Source organism: Gossypium hirsutum, chromosome D05 (genome assembly GCF_007990345.1).
Source record: "Gossypium hirsutum isolate 1008001.06 chromosome D05, Gossypium_hirsutum_v2.1, whole genome shotgun sequence".
Lineage (NCBI taxonomy): Eukaryota > Viridiplantae > Streptophyta > Magnoliopsida > Malvales > Malvaceae > Gossypium > Gossypium hirsutum.
In genome coordinates, this window is record NC_053441.1 from 37796682 (window position 1) to 37817115 (window position 20434).

At 33.7% G+C, this 20434-nt stretch overlaps 1 protein-coding gene and 1 long non-coding RNA gene across 3 annotated transcripts; one reads left to right on the forward strand and one right to left on the reverse strand.

Annotated features, from left to right (window-relative positions):
* Positions 1-1052: 1052 nt before the first annotated feature.
* On the reverse strand, positions 1053-3039 carry LOC107903956 (cytochrome P450 CYP82D47-like). Its single transcript, NM_001326928.1, is given in 2 exon segments — positions 1053-1966; positions 2061-3039. Coding segments are annotated over 2 exon segments (1569 nt in total). The 5' UTR covers positions 3006-3039; the 3' UTR covers positions 1053-1342.
* Positions 3040-5322: 2283 nt separating this feature from the next.
* On the forward strand, positions 5323-18390 carry LOC107902975 (uncharacterized). 2 transcript variants are annotated; one of them, XR_005914246.1, is made up of 4 exons: positions 5323-5380; positions 5480-5859; positions 7129-7250; positions 18049-18301. It is a non-coding gene; the product is annotated as an uncharacterized lncRNA (long non-coding RNA). The 2 variants fall into 2 exon arrangements; XR_001685658.2 differs by lacking the exon at positions 5323-5380 and having other exon boundaries at positions 5387-5859; positions 18049-18390.
* The last annotated feature ends 2044 nt before the right edge of the window (positions 18391-20434 follow it).

Genomic DNA, 20434 nt, shown 5'->3' on the forward strand with positions numbered 1-20434 from the left:
ATTGAATGTGCATATATACCTTGGCCTTAAAGGTTTATAAAGTTAGAATCTCATCATTTAAGTTAATTAATATGAGTTTGGATATGATAATTGGTGGCTTAGGTATTGGTGTATGAATTTCTATGATTAGATGTTTGTTGGTGTTATACATGTCAAATTGAGGATTTAAGATTAAGGTAAAATTTAGGTATGATACAGTTACAATCTGGTATGTTTTGAATATTTAAAATTGAACATTTTGGGTTATTTTACCATTAAGTTACGAGATAGGAAGAACATGTCTTGAGACCTCAAGAGTAAAATAGTACTATTTGAAATGTTGAGAATGATCTATGTCTTGAGACTATTTTTTCACGTCTCAAGACAATTGGATCTAAGTCCTGAGACAGAATGGCATATGTCTCGAGACAAGGAAACATCGAATCTAAATAAAATTTGCCCTATTCTAGGTCTCAAGACAAACAAACATTGAAGCAAAAATAGGAAAGCAAGGGAGGTTTGTCTCAAGACATAACATATAAGTTTAGAAAATTGAGTTTGGGTTCGAGCCCTAACTCTGAAATTAACTCGTATAATCATGTAAATTGATGAGTTGAGATCAATGAGTGTATAAATGCATTCATATGAATTATTTTGATTATTGAATTTAATGTATTTGTGTTATAGTAGCTTGTGTTGCTTCACCAACGTAATGTGATATCACACATTCGGATCAGGTGATTAGGTCGGTGTGGGGTGTTACACATGTCATGCAATTGTTCAAAAACTAACGATAGCTAATCATAAAGATCAATTTGAGAAATAGATACCAACCTTAAGGATTAATATGATTAAAAAATAATGCCTGGAGGCCAAATGGAGAAAAATATCAGAGTCGCGTGTGATCAATTTTTCAAATAAATTAAAAATAACTAATAAATTATTAGATTTAGTCTATCGGTGGCACATGCCATTGACGTGGATGAGAGGGGACGTGGAAAAGTGAACTGTTTTTGAGAACGATTATTAAAAAAAAAAAGCATGCAAGGCGTACTCTTCTAAGTAACTTTTAATTAATAAGGAAAAATACGACTTTCAACATATTAAATACGATAAGTAGAAGACAGAGGATTTCACAATTTAATATTGAACTTAAATTTGACTTAAGAATTTCCATGTTCACCATATAAGCAACACTCAAATCTAGATGTTTTACCCAACAAGTATTTGCTTGTTTCACTATTTTACCATTATTAATTCCGAAAAGAGAGAGAAATTGATTAAATAATAATACAACGTAACAATCAAAATGTTTAAACTTTCTTATTCTTCATGCTTGATTACTGGAATCTTCAACTGGATTTTAGTTATAAAGCTCAGGAGCAAGACGAGGTGAGACCAGTGCTTGAAGTGGGGTAGATTTAATGTTGGTCAATCCATCGGTCCCAGTCAAGTCAATCAAACCATTGGATGGCGTTGAGAAATCGAAGGCGTGCAAGAAATTAGACATGGTCAAGTACAACATATGAAGTGCAAACGATGTACCAGGACAGCTCCTCCTACCACTACCAAAGGGCATCAATTCAAAATGCTGACCCTTAACATCGATATCTTTGTGGGTAGTGAGAAACCTCTCGGGCTTAAATTCCGATGGTTCTGGCCATTTTTTAGGATCCCTTTGGATCTTGTGAAGGTTTATAATTAACCGAGTGCCTTTGGGGATGTCATAGCCTCCAATGGAACAACTTTCACTGAGCTCACGGGGCGCTGAAAGGGGTGCAGGTGGATACATTCTTAATGTCTCTTTAACTATGGCTTGGATGTACACCAATTTTCCAATGTCTGTTTCATTCACAAACCTATCCCTGCCAATATGGGTGTCTAGTTCTTCTTGAGCCTTTTTGAGTACATGAGGTTTGTTTAACATTAGGGAAAGACCCCATATTAAAGTAACTGTTGTGGTGTCACTGCCTGCTAAAATCATATTCTGCAATGTGCAATTCATAGTTTTTAGAACTTTAGAACTGATTAATGGAGAAATAAAATTTGAAAAAAAAAAGAAAAGAGGAGAAAGATTATACCAGGGAAGTGGCTTTGTTGATGGTGTCAGCATCATAACCTGCAAGACTTGCACCTTTAAGAACAGAGTTCATTACATCCATGAAATCCTTCTCCTTTTTATTTTCATCCCAATGTCCACCCTTTCTGTGGTCATCTAGCCATCCCCCGGAAATTTCATCCAACGCTTTAGCAGTTTTCTTCATCTTCTTCTCATAGCCGCCAAAATCCAGCCATCGGAGGAAAGGGACTGCATCTCCCAGCACAAACATCCCTGTCAAGTGAAAGAAATCTCGTAAAGCCGTACGATATCTCAACACCTCTTTCTGGTCTTCCTCCGCACCAACGCTGTACCTCTTCCCAGCAACCGTCCTCATAATAACGTTCAAAGTCAAGTCCGAAAAGTGTTTCTTCATCTCAACCAACACCTTACCAGAGCCATTTTTTTTGTCTGCCCACGTATTATATAATAGTTTCATTGAGCCTTCTATCTCCGAGACAAAAACTTTCTTGAGTTGATCGATCCTGTGATTGGATAGCACCTCCAACATTGTTATTTTGCGCATTTCCCGCCAGAATTGTCCGTAAGGAGAGAAGCCAAACATGGCATAATTGTAACCCAAGTGTTCAGCGGCGGCAAATTCGGAACGGGAGGAAACATACATATCATTGACAGTGAAGATTTCCTTGGCTACATCACTCGAATTCACCACCAGGGCTGGATGAACACCGATCCGGATCATGTAAGCAGGTCCATATTTCTCACCCAAGTCTCCCAACGATTCATGAGGGGCCTTGGGTCCCCCTAATAGCGGGAGGTGACCGATTATTGGCCATGCACCGGCTGCTACCGGTGGAGCTTTGCCGCCGCTTCCTGAGCTAGACTTTTTGAGTTTGGTGTACAAAAACAGTAGCGTAATGCCTAAGACTAGTGCATAGCCAAAAATAGAGAGATCAAGAAGATCCATCACTACTTTGATTATAGGAAGTGAAGAAGTGGATAGGCATGAATTGCTTTTTGCACGTATAAATAGAGCTGGGAGGTTGCCTAGTCGGTCAAACTTGTCATTTTGGAAATTGAAGATTTTTTATTCTATTTTCATTAATTAAATAATATGTTTGAACTGCAGTCAAAAAAAGTACAACAATTTTATTTTTGCAATATTTCAATGTTGTTGAAGTGGGATAATTTATCAATAAAAGCCTTTTTTTTCAAAATTTATCAAAATGGGCTAACTATTTAATTATTTACCGGAATGGTCCATTTTTCGCGAAATCGCGTCCACGTCAGCGCGATGTCAGGGTATGCGCCAAGAAATCGCGTCCACGCAGCGCGACTTGTTGACGTGGAAGGAAATCGCGCCCTCGAGGACGCGATTTGCTGACGTGGCATGAACAGTTTATATTTTTTAGCTTGGAAAACTTTGAAAGGCCATGACTTTTGTCTCGGTTGTCCGATTGAAACGATTTTTTTTACTTCGAATAACTTTTCGAGATCTACGCGCTGGAAAATAGCCGAAGGCGGTTTGCTGCAATTTTCATCGAAAAAGATCCTTTTTTGCCCCTAAATTTTGATTTTTTCGGTTTAAAATCATTATTTTCCTTATTTATTTGAAGTAAACACCGGATCTTTTTTTACAGAATTGTTGTATTATTTTTTCTGATTTGACACTTGTATGGAATAGGTCCGATAAATCGTTAGAATATAAGTAATATAATTAAAGATAATAATAATATTTTTATAATATGTCAATTAATTAATTTAGCTTAGTTGGTTAAGATGCTTGTTTTTTTCCTTTAGTACCTTGGTTCAAATCTTGTTGGTAATAATTTTGAATCTTTTTTGTACTTGTCACATTTATTTTTTTAATCAATTAACTGGGCCCATTTTGGTAAATTTTTTAAAAAATAGGACTTTTTTTGGTATGTTACCCAGTTAATTGATTAAAAAATAAATGCAACAAGCACAAAAAAGATTCAAATAAATGCAACAATTCTGTAAAAAAAGATCCGGTGTTTACTTCAAATAAATAAGGAAAATAATAATTTGAATGTTTCAAAATTCAATTTTAAACCGAAAAAATTGAAATTTAGGGGCAAAAAAGATCTTTTTCAACGAAAATTGCAGCAAACCGCCTTCGGCTATTTGCCAGCGCATAGATATCGAAAAGTTATTCGAAATCAAAACAAAAATCGTCTCAATCGGACAACCGAGCCAAAAGTTATGGCCTTTCAAAGTTTTCCAAGCTAAAAAACATAAACTGTTCATGCCATGTCAGCAAATCGCGTCCTCGAGGGCGCGATTTCCTTCCAAGTCAGCAAGTCGAGCTGATGTGGACGTAATTTCCTGGCGCGTACCTTGACATCGCGCTTACGTGGACGCGATTTCGCAGAAAATGGACCATTTTGGTAAATAATTAAATAATTGGCACATTTCGGTAAATTTAAAAAAAAAGGGCTTTTATTGGTAAATTACCTGTTGAAGTGTAAGGATAAGAAAATAATGAGCACCTCTAGCACACCCTAGTTGAAAACTCATGTGAGGCTAAAATGGTTGTTCCATTAGTTCAATAATGGCAACCAAATTAAATATAGAAGGGCTTGTTTCTTAGCTCTCTTGTCTTCTTTTCTGAATCTTGAATGCATTTGGTTGGTGCGGGCGGGGTCTTCTTTGGCGGCCCTTCTTTATTAATTAATTACAATATTTATTTGTACTAATAATTTAAATTTAAAATATAAAATTCAGGTAAATTTATTATCACGGTAAAATTTTTTATTAAATTTATTATTGTAACATTTAATAAAAATTTATTTGAAAGTGGTATAATAAAAATAAGGTGATTTTTTTAAAAAATCAACTCGAATTCGTCATGATGAAATAAATTTTGGGTAAATTATAAAAATAGTCATTAAATTTTGATAAAAAATTTTTATCATTGAACTATGAAAAGTTACATTTTGATCACTAAAATTATCAACTTATAACGTTTTGATCACTCGTCTGTTAATGGCTGTTATAGCTTTAACAAAAAAGTGAGGTGACACGTTAATTAAAGGGTTAATATATAATTTGATCTTTAAACTATAGTTAAAACATTCAATTTGGTACTTTTACAATATTTTTAACAATAATTCTAAGAAAAATATTAAAATGTTGTAAAAATATCAGGAAAATAATATTTAAAAATTCATTATTTATTTTTTGAAATTATAAAAAAAATATTTTTTTTAAATTATAATTGCGTAAAAATATTAAAAAATTCATAAAAATTCTAAAAATTATAATTATGCAGTTCTTGATGCTGGTTTTGCTGGTCTCTCCGTTGTTAGGCATTTTCTCAAGGTATACTCCTTTTGCCTTGTAATTCTAAATCTTCTATAACTACCCATCAATGGGTTTCTTTTGAATTTTCTGATTGATGTCGCCATTTCCTTTTTCCAGGAGAGTCCGAAGGATTTGAACCTACACATTGACTTGTATGAAATGGGGATTGGTGGAGGCGCTCCAGGACTCTCTGGAGGACTCCTCCACCCCTATTCTCCTAACGGTTTTTCATCAACTCCTTTCAGTGTATTCTAATCCTTTACGCTTTGGAAAGAACCCAAGTCCTTTTTTCCCATGTTTTGCAACTTTTCTCCCTGTTGAGCTTACCAGCAGTGAATATACTTGGCAGTTAAGCTTCTATGGAGAGGTGCCGAGTGCTGGGAAGAATGTATGAAGCTCTTAAGCATTGCAGAATAAGCCGTTAGTTCCGAGAAAGATTTGGTTTCCTTAAGTGGTGAATTTGATCAAGATTTTGGTGGGATTTTAGACCGGAGAAGGTTTGTTTTTGTTCTTCATTTCACATATATTACAATTTTTAGAATTTTTATTTCTTTTACATAATTATAATTTTAAAAAATATTTTTATCATTTCAAAAAATAAATAATGAATTTTCAGAATTTTCAAGAATTTTTTTGATATTTTTAGAAAATTTTAATAAATTTTTAGAGTTGTTAAAAATGTTGTAAAACTACTAAATTGAATGTTTTAGCTATAGTTAAGGGACCAAATTAAACTTAACACTTCGATTAATGTGCCACCTCACTTTTTCATTAAGGCTGTAACAACCATTAACGGACGAGTGACCAAAATATAACTTTTCATAGTTTAGTGGGAAAAAAACAAATTCATCAAATTTTAATGACAATTTTTGTAGTTTACCCATAAATTTTTTTGCTAGAATAGTGTTCTTAAGAAAATATGATTACAGCATTATAATTGAAATAGTTAATGATATTAACTATTTAGACAAACTAATAACATTATAAAAGTAGAATGATCAAATTATTTCAAAAATTAAAGTATATGAATTAAATCCAAATTTTAACATAGTATAAGGGCCAAAACTGAAATTTGATCATTGTCAATGAAAAAAACACAAACTCAAAAGATGTGTTAGTTTTAGGACATTCAAATTATATATAACCACATTATATTTTAATAGAAAAATTAATTATATTAACTACTTGGACTAGCTAATAACATTGTAAAAATATAGATATAAAATTATGCAAGAAATTAAAGTATAGAGATTAAATTTTAAATTTAAACATAATATAAGGACTAAAACTAAAATTTAACATTTTCCTATAATATAAAGAAAAAGAAAGAATTATACAAATATCAACAGAAGGAAAGACTTCCATTTATATATAAATAGTTTATATAGATTAATATATTTTAAATTAGTTTGCATACTCGTGCACCTTATTAACTATATTTTCCAATATGAAGACGCATGGGTAATTTTATCAATTTTATAACATACATCATGAAGAAGTGTAACTAGAAAATTATAATGCCATACTTATACGTTGATTATATTTTAATTCAAAATTAAATTATATATTATTTGAAACACCTCTACCATTATAAAACCAATATATTTATTGATTTCTCAATTAACTAGTTTATTCGTATTAAAGTTGTAATTTTATTATGAAATTTTTTTAATAAAAACTTATAAATTTACTGCAAATTATTTTTTTAAAATAAGATATTAATTATTGTTATACTCTTCCGCCACTAAAACACGTGTCAACATCAGATGCATCATTGACCTTCGCGTTGGCTCTATCTAAAGTAATGCCTCGACTAGCCACCCGTCCTCAACACCTTTGGGTAAAGACCACATGTTCCTTTCAGAGGGAGTTATCCACCCGCGTTTAGGTATGAACACACTCTTGTTATAATAAGGAGTCCATTTAGGCATAATAACTTCATATTGATAAGGTCCCATGACATACGCCCATGAATATCCTATACACATTTGGTGGGATTGAATGCTTATCTGGTCACATAAAGAAATGATAGATCTTCCTACACCAAAGTTACTCTGAGCAATTGTCTTCATAATCAGCCTGTTCTATTGTCCCTGTTCTGGCTCTCAACTTCTTTAGGTGAACCGACCTCCATTGCACCACCTTAATCTCTTCCCTTATTGTACACTGTATCAACAATTGGTGCGGTGAGCGTGGACCGAAAATGTTTCAAAATCAGAATGATGCTAATGATAACCCCATTAACAAAAACAACGATGCCAACCCCGCCAATTCCTCCACTTTAATGAATGACAATGATGCCACCAACACCAAATGATATGAGTTTCAAGGCCCAATTTTAGGCCCATGGGAATAATGGGCTTAGTTTCCCTCAAGGTCTAATCGTGAGATCCAAATCCAAACAATTGAAGTCAAAACTCAACTTATTCGTTCAAGACCTTATCACGAAGAAATTTCGAGAAGAAAAGTTGAAGATCCAAGGTGATGGACTTTGGAGTTCAATACGGAGCGATGATGAATTAGAAGGGACCAATTTTGCTCGTGGACTTAAAATCTCAATCTATGATGAAAATCCCATGTGGAAGATGTTAACAAGCTTAGGCGTTACACTTCAAGGACCCCAATTAGGCCCACACGTCTAGCCATGTTATAATTAGTTGACTTGCAGTGCATTTTTGGAAGGGATCTACACATTTTTGGGTCAATATGTCTCTTATTGATCGAACATCAGTCTATTAGCTTCACAATGCACTTTGAATCACTTGATTTTGAGTTTGAGAGATCAAGTTATGACCATTTTAGTGAATATTGCGGGAGTAGAATTTTTGGACGAGATTATTACAGAAATTACGAGTTTTGGGTTTTTAATTTGAGTTTAAATCACATTGAGTTTGATTTTTAGGCTTAATTTTTATTATATAAGAGACCAATATTATATGTATTAGGGTTTATTATTTCATTAGTTATTTATTCCGAATTTTGGATATTTTAAAGTATTTTAAGTTATTTAGGAGTTTTATGTCAACAAGAAAATTTAATTTAAAACTACTTCTTGTTTAGATTAATTAGAGTTCTAGTATACTTAAGAGTTTTATTTGATTTATTTAGCAAACCTATATAAAGGGCTCTTCATTGTACACAATACAATTCATTGTTCAACAACTTTCTCTTTTGAGTTAATAAATTCTCTTTGAGTTTTTCTCTTCAAGAATTTCTCTTGAGTTTTCTTTTAGAAGAGTTTTAACAATTTTTTTTAGATTGTGGGGGATCACCATCAGGCTTTTTCTTGTTAGATTTTCTTTCTTGAAGGGAAAATTAGAGCTGTTTGAAGGGGTTGTGGATTTATCTTGTTTCCAAGGCTTTTTAGGACTTCTACATGTCACTTTTTGTCTTTTCCATCTATCTTCTTTATTTTCGTCTTTATTGTATTTTCTTCTTATTTAAAGTATTCAAATATTTAATTGATTTAATTGTTTTTTATTTTCATTATCTCTTTTAATTGCTTCCTTTATTTTTGTTAGATATGGCTTAGATATTTGAGTGCGTTTCAAGTTATGTCAAAATCAAAGTTTCTTTCGATCATTTGGAGCTCTAAGTCAAATTCATGACTTGGACAAACTTGCAATATTGTTCCATTTGTTCTTATCAATTGATATTAGTTTCTTAGACATTTTAGGTGTTCTTTGTATTCTTATAAATTGATTTCCAGCAAACAACCATAAAACTATTTTTTTAACCAGAAAATTTTCAAAAAAAAAGAATATATTTTTTAATGGGTAAACGTTTTCCAAACGATTTGAAATTTTACATGTTGGTTATTGAAAATATCTTTGAATATATATTTTCCACAAAAAAAGTGATAAAATGTGAAAAAATAGAAAAATACGAAAAATAAAAGAAACATTTAGTGTGTTGAATTTTGTGCCGAAACTTTCCAGATTAGATCTTGTAACACCCCTAATCGAACATAGGGTCGAAATCAGCCAGTTACAACTCTCCCTTCTTTAGGGATTTTCGTTGCCGAAAATCTTACCGGTGAATAGGTTTGGGTAACGTTCTTTCATTGCATCCTCTGGTTCCCAAGTTGCTTCTTCAACTCCGTGTTTATGCCACAATACTTTAACTAACGGAATTCTCTTGTTTCATAATTTTTTAACTTCACGAGCCAGAATACGAATCGGTTCTTCTTCATATGACATATCAGATTTAGTCTCAATCTCTGACGGATTAATCACATGTGAAGGATCCGATCGGTATCTACGAAGCATCGAAACATGAAATACATTGTGAATTTTTTCTAGCTCAGGTGGCAACAACAATCTATAAGCAATTGGTCCGACACGCTCTATAATTTCATACGGCCCAATGAATCTCAGACTTAATTTACCTTTATGACCAAATCTGAGTATTTTCTTCCATGGTGAGGCCTTCAAAAACACTTTGTCCTCGATTTGAAATTCTATATCTTTTCTTTTCAAGTCTGCATACGATTTCTGACGATCTGATGCTGTTTTCAGACTATCCCGAATCACTTTCACTTTTTGTTTAGTCTCTTTAATCAAATCGACCCCATGTATTTTATTTTCACTGAGCTCCGTCCAATACAATGGTGTTCGACATTTATGACCATACAAAGCTTCGTAAGGTGCCATTTTGATGCTAGATTGAAAGCTATTATTATATGCAAATTCAATCAAAGGTAAGTATCGTTCCCATGTAACTTTAAACTCGAGAATACAACATCTCAACATGTTATCAAGTATCTGAATGATTCGCTCGGACTAACCATCTGTTTGCGGATGGAAAGCTATGCTAAAGTGTAGTTTCGTACCTAAAGCATCTTGCAGTTTCTTCCAAAATCGCGATGTGAATCTCTGGTCTCTGTTTGAAACTATAAAAATAGGCACACCATGCAACCTCACAATCTGAGTAACATATAACTCTGCTAGCTTATCAAGCGAATAATCTATGTGAACCGGAAGAAAATGTGCCGATTTAGTCAATCTATCCACTATAACCCAAATTGCATCTTTCTTACTTGGTGTCAACGGTAAACCAGTTACAAAATCCATCGTGACTTGGTCCCATTTCCATTCAGGTATCATGATCGGTTGAAGCAATCCAGAAGGTACCTGATGTTTAGCTTTTACTTGCTAACATATTAAACATTTCGAAACAAAGTCAGAAATGTCTTGTTTCATACCGTGCCACCAATAGTGCTGTTTCAGATTGTTATACATTTTCGTGCTACCCGGGTGAATAGATAATCGACTATTATGAGCTTCATTCAATATTATCTAAATTAACTCTGAATTTTTCAGAACATATAATCGGTTTCTGAATCTCAAACAATCCTTAGCATCAATTAGAAACTCTAAATCAACATTCAAGTCACACTGAGCCCGTTTTGCAATTAAATCATCATCGACTTTCTGAGCTTCACAAATCTATTGAACAAATAACGGTTTTGCTTTTAACTCAGCTATTATCGCACCATCATCAGACATAGCTATATGCGCGTTCATTGCACACAAAGCAAACAGTGATTTTCGACTTAGAGCATCAGCAACAACATTAGCCTTTCGCGGATGATAGTCAATCACAAGCTCGTAATCTTTTAACAACTCTAACCACCGTCGCTGTCTCAAATTCAGATCCTTCTGAGTCATCAAATATTTTAGGCTTTTGTGATCAGAATAAACATGACATTTTTCATCGACTAAATAGTGGCGCCATATTTTCGAAGCAAATGCAATAGCGGCCAATTCGAGATCATGCGTTGGATAGTTCTTTTCATGTGGCTTTAACTGTCTCGAGGCATAAGCTACAACTTTGCCTTCCTGTATCAAAACACAGCCCAAACCATTCAAAGATGCATCACTAAAAATAACAAATTCTTTACCCGTCTCTGGCTGAATTAGTACTAGAGCTTCAGTCAAAAGGGCTTTCAACTGATCAAAGCTTTTCTGACACTTTTCTGACCACTCGAACTTAACATCTTTCTGTAACAACTTCGTCATCGGGGTTGCAATCATAGAAAAACCTTTCACAAATCGTCTATAGTAACCAGCAAGTCCCAAAAAACTCTAAACTTCAAAAACATTTCTCGGAGGTTTCCAATCAAGTATAGTTGAAATTTTACTCGGATCAACCCGAATACCCGATGCTGATACAACATGGCCCAGAAAACTGACTTCGCATAACCAGAACTCATATTTACTGAACTTTGCATACAACTATTTATCCCACAAAGTTTGTAACACAAGTCTCAGATGTTCGGCATGCTCGGTTTCATTATGAGAGTAGATAAAAATGTCATCTATAAATACTACCAAAAACCGATCCAGATACTGTCTAAAGATTCGATTAATCAAATCCATAAAAATAGCAGGTGCATTAGTAAGTCTAAAAGGCATAACCAGGAACTCGTAATGTCTGTACCTAGTTCGGAAAGCTGTCTTTGGCACATCAAAGTCTTTAACTCGCAACTGATAGTAACCCGATCTCAAATCTATCTTCGAAAACACTGAAGCCCTTTTTTAACTGATCGAAAAAGTCATCAATACGTGGCAATGAATATTTATTCTTTACAGTCACCTTATTGAGCTATCGGTAATCAATGCACATTCTCATCGTTCCATCTTTCTTTTTCACAAATAGAACTGGCGCACCCCAAGAAGAGAAACTCGATCGTGCGAAACCTCTATCTGTCAACTCTTGCAACTGTGCTTTCAACTCTTTTAATTCAGTCGGTGCTATACGGTACGGAGCCATCAAAATCGGAGTCGTCCCTGGTGCTAACTCAATACCAAACTCTACCTCTCGGATAGGTGGCAAACTCGTCAATTTTTCGGGAAACACATCCGAATACTCACACACAATTGGTATGGATTCAATCTTCTTTTCGGTCACTTTACAATCAAGAACATATGCAAAGTAAGCTTCACAACCTTTTCTTACATACTTCTGAGCCAACATCGAGGATATCATTGCCGATAACTCATTCAGATCATTAGATTCAATCTGAATAATTTCGTCATTCTGGCATCTTAAATCAATAGTCTTTCTTTTGCAATTAACCACGGCATCGTGTAAAGTCAACCAGTCCATACCCAAAATTATATTGAACTCGTCAAATGGCAACAACATCAAATCAGCTGAAAAACACAAATCTCAAATCATCAACGTATAATTCTTACACACTTTGTCAACCAAAACACACCGACCCAGAGGGTTTGATACTCTAATCACAAACTCAATAAACTCAATAGGCAAAGTCTTACTGGATACTAAAGTCTCACACACATATGAATGAGTCGAACCAGGATCAATCAATGCAATAACATTAGTATCATAGATAGTGAAAGTACCTGTAATAACATCTGGGGATGAGGCCTCCTCACGTGCTCGAATGGCATAGGCTCTAGCAGGTGCGCGATCCTCGGATCTAACAACTGTATCTTTAGTAACTCTCTGACTGGCACTCATATTACCCGTGTTTCTGGGGGGTCTACCTCTAGTTGCAGTGTTACCCGATCTAGTGTTCTGTACCAGGTTTTGATTTGCCAACTCAGGGCACTCACGAATATAATGATCCTTTGATCTACATTTAAAGCAGGCTTTATCAAGCAATCTACAACTGCCAGGATGTCGTTTACCACAATGTTCACACTCAGGTTGATTTGATCTGACATTACCCACACTCGCTATTGAAGTAGCTCTCGAATCAAAGGTGGTCTGTCTCTGTCCCGTTGTGAATACCTCGCAGTAGCCTTTGAACGGCTAGTATCATCTCTAAACTTCTTTGAGGTCGACTGGAATGACTTATTGAATGATCTTTTACGAGAATCTCTAGCTTCAAAGTCAACTTTTCTCTTCTCTTTCCTGAGCTCTTCGGCTTTGCAAACTCGTTCAACAAGTACCACGAACTCTTTTATCTCAAGTATTCCAACTAACAGTTTAATGTCTTCATTCAGCCCATCTTCAAATCTTTTGCACATAATAGCTTTGGTCAAAACACACTCTCGGGCATACTTACTGAGTCTCACAAATTTCCACTCATACTCTATCATTGTCATTCGACCCTATTTCAGTTCAAGAAATTCTTTGCATTTCTGATCGATAAATCTTTGACTGATGTATTTCTTACGGAACTCAGTCTGAAAGAATTCCCAGGTCACTCGCTCTTTTGGAACCACCGATACTAGTGTGCTCCACCAGTGATATGCGGTGTCCCGAAGTAAAGATATAGCATATTTCAAGCACTCATCAGGGGTGCAAGATAACTCATCAAACACTCGAATAGTATTATCGAGCCAGAATTCAGCTCGCTCAGCATCATCATCATCAGTGGCTCTAAACTCTTTAGCCCCGTGTTTTCAGATTTTGTCAACAGAAGGCTTAAGCAATCTTAATGGATCACTCACTTGAGGTATAGCAGGTATCGAATATGGATTAGTCGGGGGTGGAGGTTGTTGTGTAGCCGGATTAGTTCGGATATATTGAGTAAACCAGACGTTCATCATTTGGAAAAAGGCTTGTCTAGCCTCTCCCTCTTGATTACTCGAAATAGGTCCAAAATCTACTAGCACTGTCCCTTGTGCGGGAACAGGCGCTATACTCTCTACGTCATCAGCTATGGCTCGATCGGGATCCATTACTATACGAAAAGATATTTTTAGATGTCAAAAGTCATCACACTATCGTAGTATAAATTATGGCATGCATAGCTAGACTCACATATGCTACGTTAGTCCTAGAACCGACTAAACCATAGCTTTGATACCAATCAAATGTAACACCCCTAACCCGTATCCGTCGCCGGATTGGGTTGCGAAGCATTACTTAATATTAAGCTTATTTCAAAAATTGAAACACGGACTTTGAAGATAACTTAGGAAAAAAACGTAAAAATTATCAAAAACCGAACAAATTACATACCTTAATTGAGCAAGACAAAGGCCGAATGTAGCTTTTCTTTTCTTTTATTTTCCTTAGCTAATTTCGGCTACTAAAGATGAACATGCATGTGATGTTTTATTTTATGTTTTATTATATTATCATAATTAATATAATTACAAAAATAACCTTTATAATTCAATATACACATTTTATATACAATATACATAACCGTCCATCAATATAACTCATAGTGTAATTACAACATAAACACCTACCACTAAAAGAACAAACCAATTTAGCACTTTAACAACTAGTTAGCAACTTTTACTATTTACGTGATTAAGTCATTTTTTCTTTACTTGGTCACTTAAACGATAAAATTAAGACACGAAAATTTTAAATAATCAAATTTACATATAATAAACACACAAAATAATATTAAAATATTTTTTTGACTCGGATTTGTGGTCCTGAAACTACTATGTCCGATTAGGGTCGAAATCAGACTGTTACAGATCTACACTATTTGAGGAGAATCTGTTTTAAATTTTGTGATTTTTGGAGATCAAGAATACCTCGAACGAAGTTTATCAAGTTGCTCTACAATTTTCAGGTTTTCCGATTTCAACGATTTTCATTGACTCTTAGCCTTAGTCATCCACCCGCCTTTAGGTATGAATATCCAGCCACGCCATACTAGTAGGCAATAGAACCTCTCTTATAAATCCCCTTAGGAATGATGAAGAAAAGATTGATCTTCCGGCACCCTAAAGTTACTTTGAGCAATTGTCTTCATAATCAACATGTTCTCTTATCCTTGTTTGGAGTCTCGGCTTTTTTAAGTGAATTAGTCTTTATTGCACCACCTTAATCTCCTCCCTTGTTGTAAACTGTATAAAAAATTATATAATTATATAAATTTAAAATGTTAAATAAAATTGTTTTTAGTGACAATAGTTTATTTAACCATGTGATTGAATTAATTTTTTTAATATATCATCATAAACGCCATAGACAACTCCATTCCCAAAATTTTAAAATAAATTGACTTTATAATTTAAAATATGATAATAAAAAGGTAGGTACTTACATTGAATCTTTTTTTTTAATCATTTTCCATGTTTATTTCATGATCTTTTACGACTTACAGAAATTAATAAAATGAATATGTAAAAGCCAAGATAAGTAAGTAAATGAAAATTTTAAAATTCAATTATGCGTTTCAACTTTGAAAAGTATGATAAAAAAACTTTGCTCAAATGACATTGTTTGTGCGCTGATTCATCAAATATTTTTCATTCATTTACTATTATATATTCTAAATAAATGTGTATTAAACCATTAATATATTGTAAAGCTTTATTCTTTCTAATTAAAATAGTATTATATATTTCTTAATTATTATAAGAAATTAGTATTTCTATGTTTAGATAAATTATATATGATATTAACCATGCTATAGATAGATTGATGAAAAATGTTTTTTTTAGCTAAATCATATACAAAAAATTAAATACTGAAATAGAATGACAAAGCCATTATTTACGAATATAGGTAAATTGCACGGTGAATCGATAGTCTCGTTTTAGTAATCGACGGCACCAACCTCCCCTAAGAATAATGATTGAGCTGATGATTTGATTTGACAAAAAAATAATTTTTCTTTGGTGCCGACTGAGCAATCGACCACACCTGTATTGTATTTGCCTTGTATTTTATAATGTATCACGTAAAAAAATATTAATGGAATAATTTAATAGTTAATGTATTTTTTATTAAACTTTAAAAAAAGTTGGAAAACATATTTTTGGGAGTCAAACTCGTGATTTGTAACAACCCGTTTTCAGTGAAATCAGAACAGTGGTTTTGGGACCACAAATTCGAGTCCGTAAGAAAAAAAATTATTTTAAAATTATTTTATAGTCTACCGTATGATAGGAATATCATATAAAAATTTCGTTAAGAAAATTTTACCAATTACATGTTTAATTGATAAAAGGACCTAATTGCATGAAATGCAAAAGTTGAGTTCTAGTAGCTATAAGTATCAAATAGCTATGGAATTCTAAATTTGAGGTCCTTATATGGAAAATAGACTATTAAGAGGAGTTCATAGATAAGTATGATGATTCATCCATAGAAAATTAAATAAAGAAAAGAACAAAATTGGAAAGATGATAAATAAAGATGATAAATAAAAAATAAAAGAAAATATAATCATTTATATCATCTTTCCCAAAATTATATACATGAAAACCCTAGCTAAGAGAAGAGAACTCAAGCAAGCTTACTTGGCTTAATTGGTTAAGTAATCTTGTCCTTTTTTTAGTAATTTTTATATTTCCGAGATCGTAATAGCTTAATCTAGCTATCTTGAGGATTAATTTGTAAAGTTATCAAAGTATCAAAATTTTTCCATGGATGAATATGCATGAATTATGGAATTTATGGTAGAAAATGAAAGGTTGTTGATAGATAAACAACTTTTGTAAAGTGAATTTTGATGAAATTGTGATTTAGGGACTACATTGTAAAGATGTAAAATTTATGGAAAAATTCTAAATTTTATGAATTACATGGACTGCAAATGTTACATGTAAAAATAGGTTAGGCTTGGAATAAGGGTTAAATTGCATTAATTTTATTTTTCCGAGCCTAGGGATGAAATTGTCATTAATTAAAAGTATAGGGGCAAAATGGTAATTTTACCTAAGATGTGAGTTGAGTTGAATTGAATATGAATTGAATTAACTTGAGTTGAATTTACTCGTATAGATCTGGATAGACAAAATACAGAATTAGATCGAGAAAAATAGGAAGTGTCAGATTAGTAGACAATGTCTTATAAATGTTAAGTCCCGTTGGAATAAATGAAATTCGATGAATACAGGATTTCCCGTATTGGTTGTGGTCCTGCATATGTTGCGGACACACCACGGCTCGAAAGGGCGTCCCATTATTAGCCCTCTCGAGTTTCCCGTTATATGATTCTTGCGAGCTTCCAGACAATAGCTCTTCGGAGCATCCCGATCGATTGTGATTCTGCATGTGTTGTAGACACACCACAGCTTTTATGAGCGTTCCGTTATATGTCTCTTCGTGTGCTTCCCGATGAAAGCCTCTTTGTGAGGTTTTTGATTAATAACTCTTCGAAGCTGCCCGATATGACTTGCTTGAACTTCCTGATATATGGCTATTCGGAGCTTCCCGTTAATGGCTCTTTGTAGCTACCCGTTATTGGCTCGTATGAGCTTCACAATTATGGCACTTATGAGCTTCCCGTTATACAGCTCGGATAAGCTTCCCGTTATATGGCTCACATAAACTTCCTGTTATATGGCTCGAGAGAGGGCTTCCCGATTATGTGCTTTAACAAGCACTGCCAAATATGAATTGACACATTACAGTTTGTACACTTTAAGTGTACTTCCTATGTATCCATCGATATTTCTAATAAATTCAACAGGGCAAAGTTCCGACATGGAATAATCTGAATTTGAGATGAATTATTATGGAAATGTACACGTTATATGGATATATGATGTGGAAAGCATATGTATATGAAAATTTTACATGATGAGCTGATCTTTGATTCTTGATATTCACATGAAGTATGTGACTAACATGTTTTTTGAGATTATATGTGTTTAAGCAAATTGCCAAATTTTCTTTGGATGAATTTTGCATGCTTACTTTAAATATAAATGAATGGTAAGTTAATTTCCTGTTATACGAACTTACTAAGCATAATATGCTTACCCTGTATTATTTTTCCTATTTTATAGTAATTCGGAAGCTTGAAGTGGTTGGAAGCTGGTAGGAGCATCATCACACTATCCTTCGGCTCATTTTGGTATATGTAATGAACTAAATTTTGGTATAATGGCATGTATAGGTTCAATTGGGCCATTGATGACAAATGTGTTTTTGATTATAAATAGCCATTGGATTGGCTTGAGTTGGATATACTTTTGTTAGGTATATATTTGTGTGGCTTCTTCATGTTTGTTGTGTTTGATGTGGTTGAGTGATGGATAAGTTATAGGCATATTGAATGATGAGAAATGAGGATATATGACATGTTTTTTTACTTCATTTTGGTTAGTATAAATGTCTTGGATTGGCTTTTGAATGTGTTAAAATGTTAGTGTAGGTGGAAGACCATATGGGTGAAAAACATGGCTCTGAAATGGCCTGATTTTGTCCACACGGGTAGAGGCACAGACGTGTGTCCCCTGCATCTTTAAAATTTAAAACAGAATGCTTAGGATCTTTTGCAGGGCCTGCCACACGGGCGTGTGGCTTGGTTGTGTGACCCCTGCACCTACACACGACCTAGCACATGGGCGTGTGACTTAGCCGTCTGACTCAAGTCAGAGAGTTACACGGGTACGGAGATTGGCTGGCACACGACCGTGTGCTTTATTTCGAATGCCCACACGGCCTGACCACACGGGCGTGTGTCCCTTGCACCTTGGAAAAAGGTTGAGATTTTGTGAAAAATTCTTTGAGTGCTCGGTTTAGTCCCGACTTGTTTCTAATGTATGTTTTGAGCCTCGAGGGCTCATATAAAGGGCTTTATGAAAAATTTCTGATATGAATGTTAAATAATATGAAATGTCTGTGTTTGTTATGTATATTTCGGTAATACTCTGTAACCCTGTTATGGCAACAGATATGGGTTAGGGGTGTTACATGATTGACTGGTCACGTTGGTGACAAACCATCAGGTCGGTGCCGCTTGACGACCTACCACCGACATGACCAGTCAGTCACGAGTTCAACTCCCCAAAACAGATTTTTTAACTTATTTATTATTTTGTAAAATTATATATATTTATATATATTAAAAATTCATTGTAAAAGGGGTTGGTTTGGTCCCCCAACCCCCACACAAACATTCTATCAAGGAAAAAGAAACTAAGATTCCCCAGCCACCCACAGCCGAGAAAAAAAGGAAGGTCCCTGTAAAAAAAAAGGTATTTTTTTGTAATATTAGAATTATTTAGATTTTAGATTTGTAATAGTAATTTTTTTAATAATCATTATCATTAGTTTACATTTGTGTTAAAAGTTTAAATGTGTTAAAAGTTTATTTATTAGTAGTATTAAGATATTTTAACTATGCAAATGATTAGAATTGTGTTAGTTTAGATATTGGTAATATTATATTTCTATTTGAATTGTTAGAATTACATATGTTTATTTTGTAGTGTATGTTTTTTAAGATAGTTTTATTAGTGCATGTTTATTTTAGTAGAGTTATTAGAATTGTTACAATTGTATATTAAAATGCTTTTGGTAGTGTATGTTTAGTTTTTTTAATGATAATTTTGTATAGTTTTAAATATAACATTGATCACTATATTTTTGTTTGAATGATTAGATTTGTGTTGAAAGTAATATTAAGATTAGTTTGACTAGTATATGCTTTTTTTCCCCTTATATTGTAATAATACTTTGTATATTTTAAGATTTAACATTAAACATTATATGTTTGTTTGAATAATTAGATTTGTGTTGAAAATAATATTAATATACTTTATAAATATATAAAAATATTATATAGAAAAAGTTAATTACTAAAATGGGCTTCGAAAAAAATAATTGCCATTATTTTTATATTTTTTATTTGTTAAGTCGATGATTAAAATTTTAATTGTTTGTGCAGATATTGAAACGAGTTCTTTAATTACAGCAGACAATCACACAACAAAGAAGATCCATTTGTCGGTAAAAGAATGTTCTATTTCTTATTCATGAGTATATACGTATAGTTGCATGTAAGTTTTTATTTAAATGGAAGATCTTAACTAATGTTGTAATTTAATATGATTTGGATGCATACCGCGTGTCGAGGCCGCATGGACATGGTCCAAGCTACCAGCTGGACGAACGGATTATGCCCTACCTAGATGTCACAGGATTTGGATTAGCACTACTAAGTTGCATGTTTAAGTTGAGGGCCAACTTAATATCGACATTGGTTGAACAGTGGCGCCCAAAGATCCACACCTTTCATTTGCCACGTGGGGAATGCACCATCATACTGGAGGATGTTGCACTGCAATTAGGGCTCCTTGTGGACAGTGGCGCAGTAATCGATTCAAACCTAGTAGCAAAACTTGTGGCGCTCTACTATGACTTGTTTGGACGCTCTCCCGGTGATGG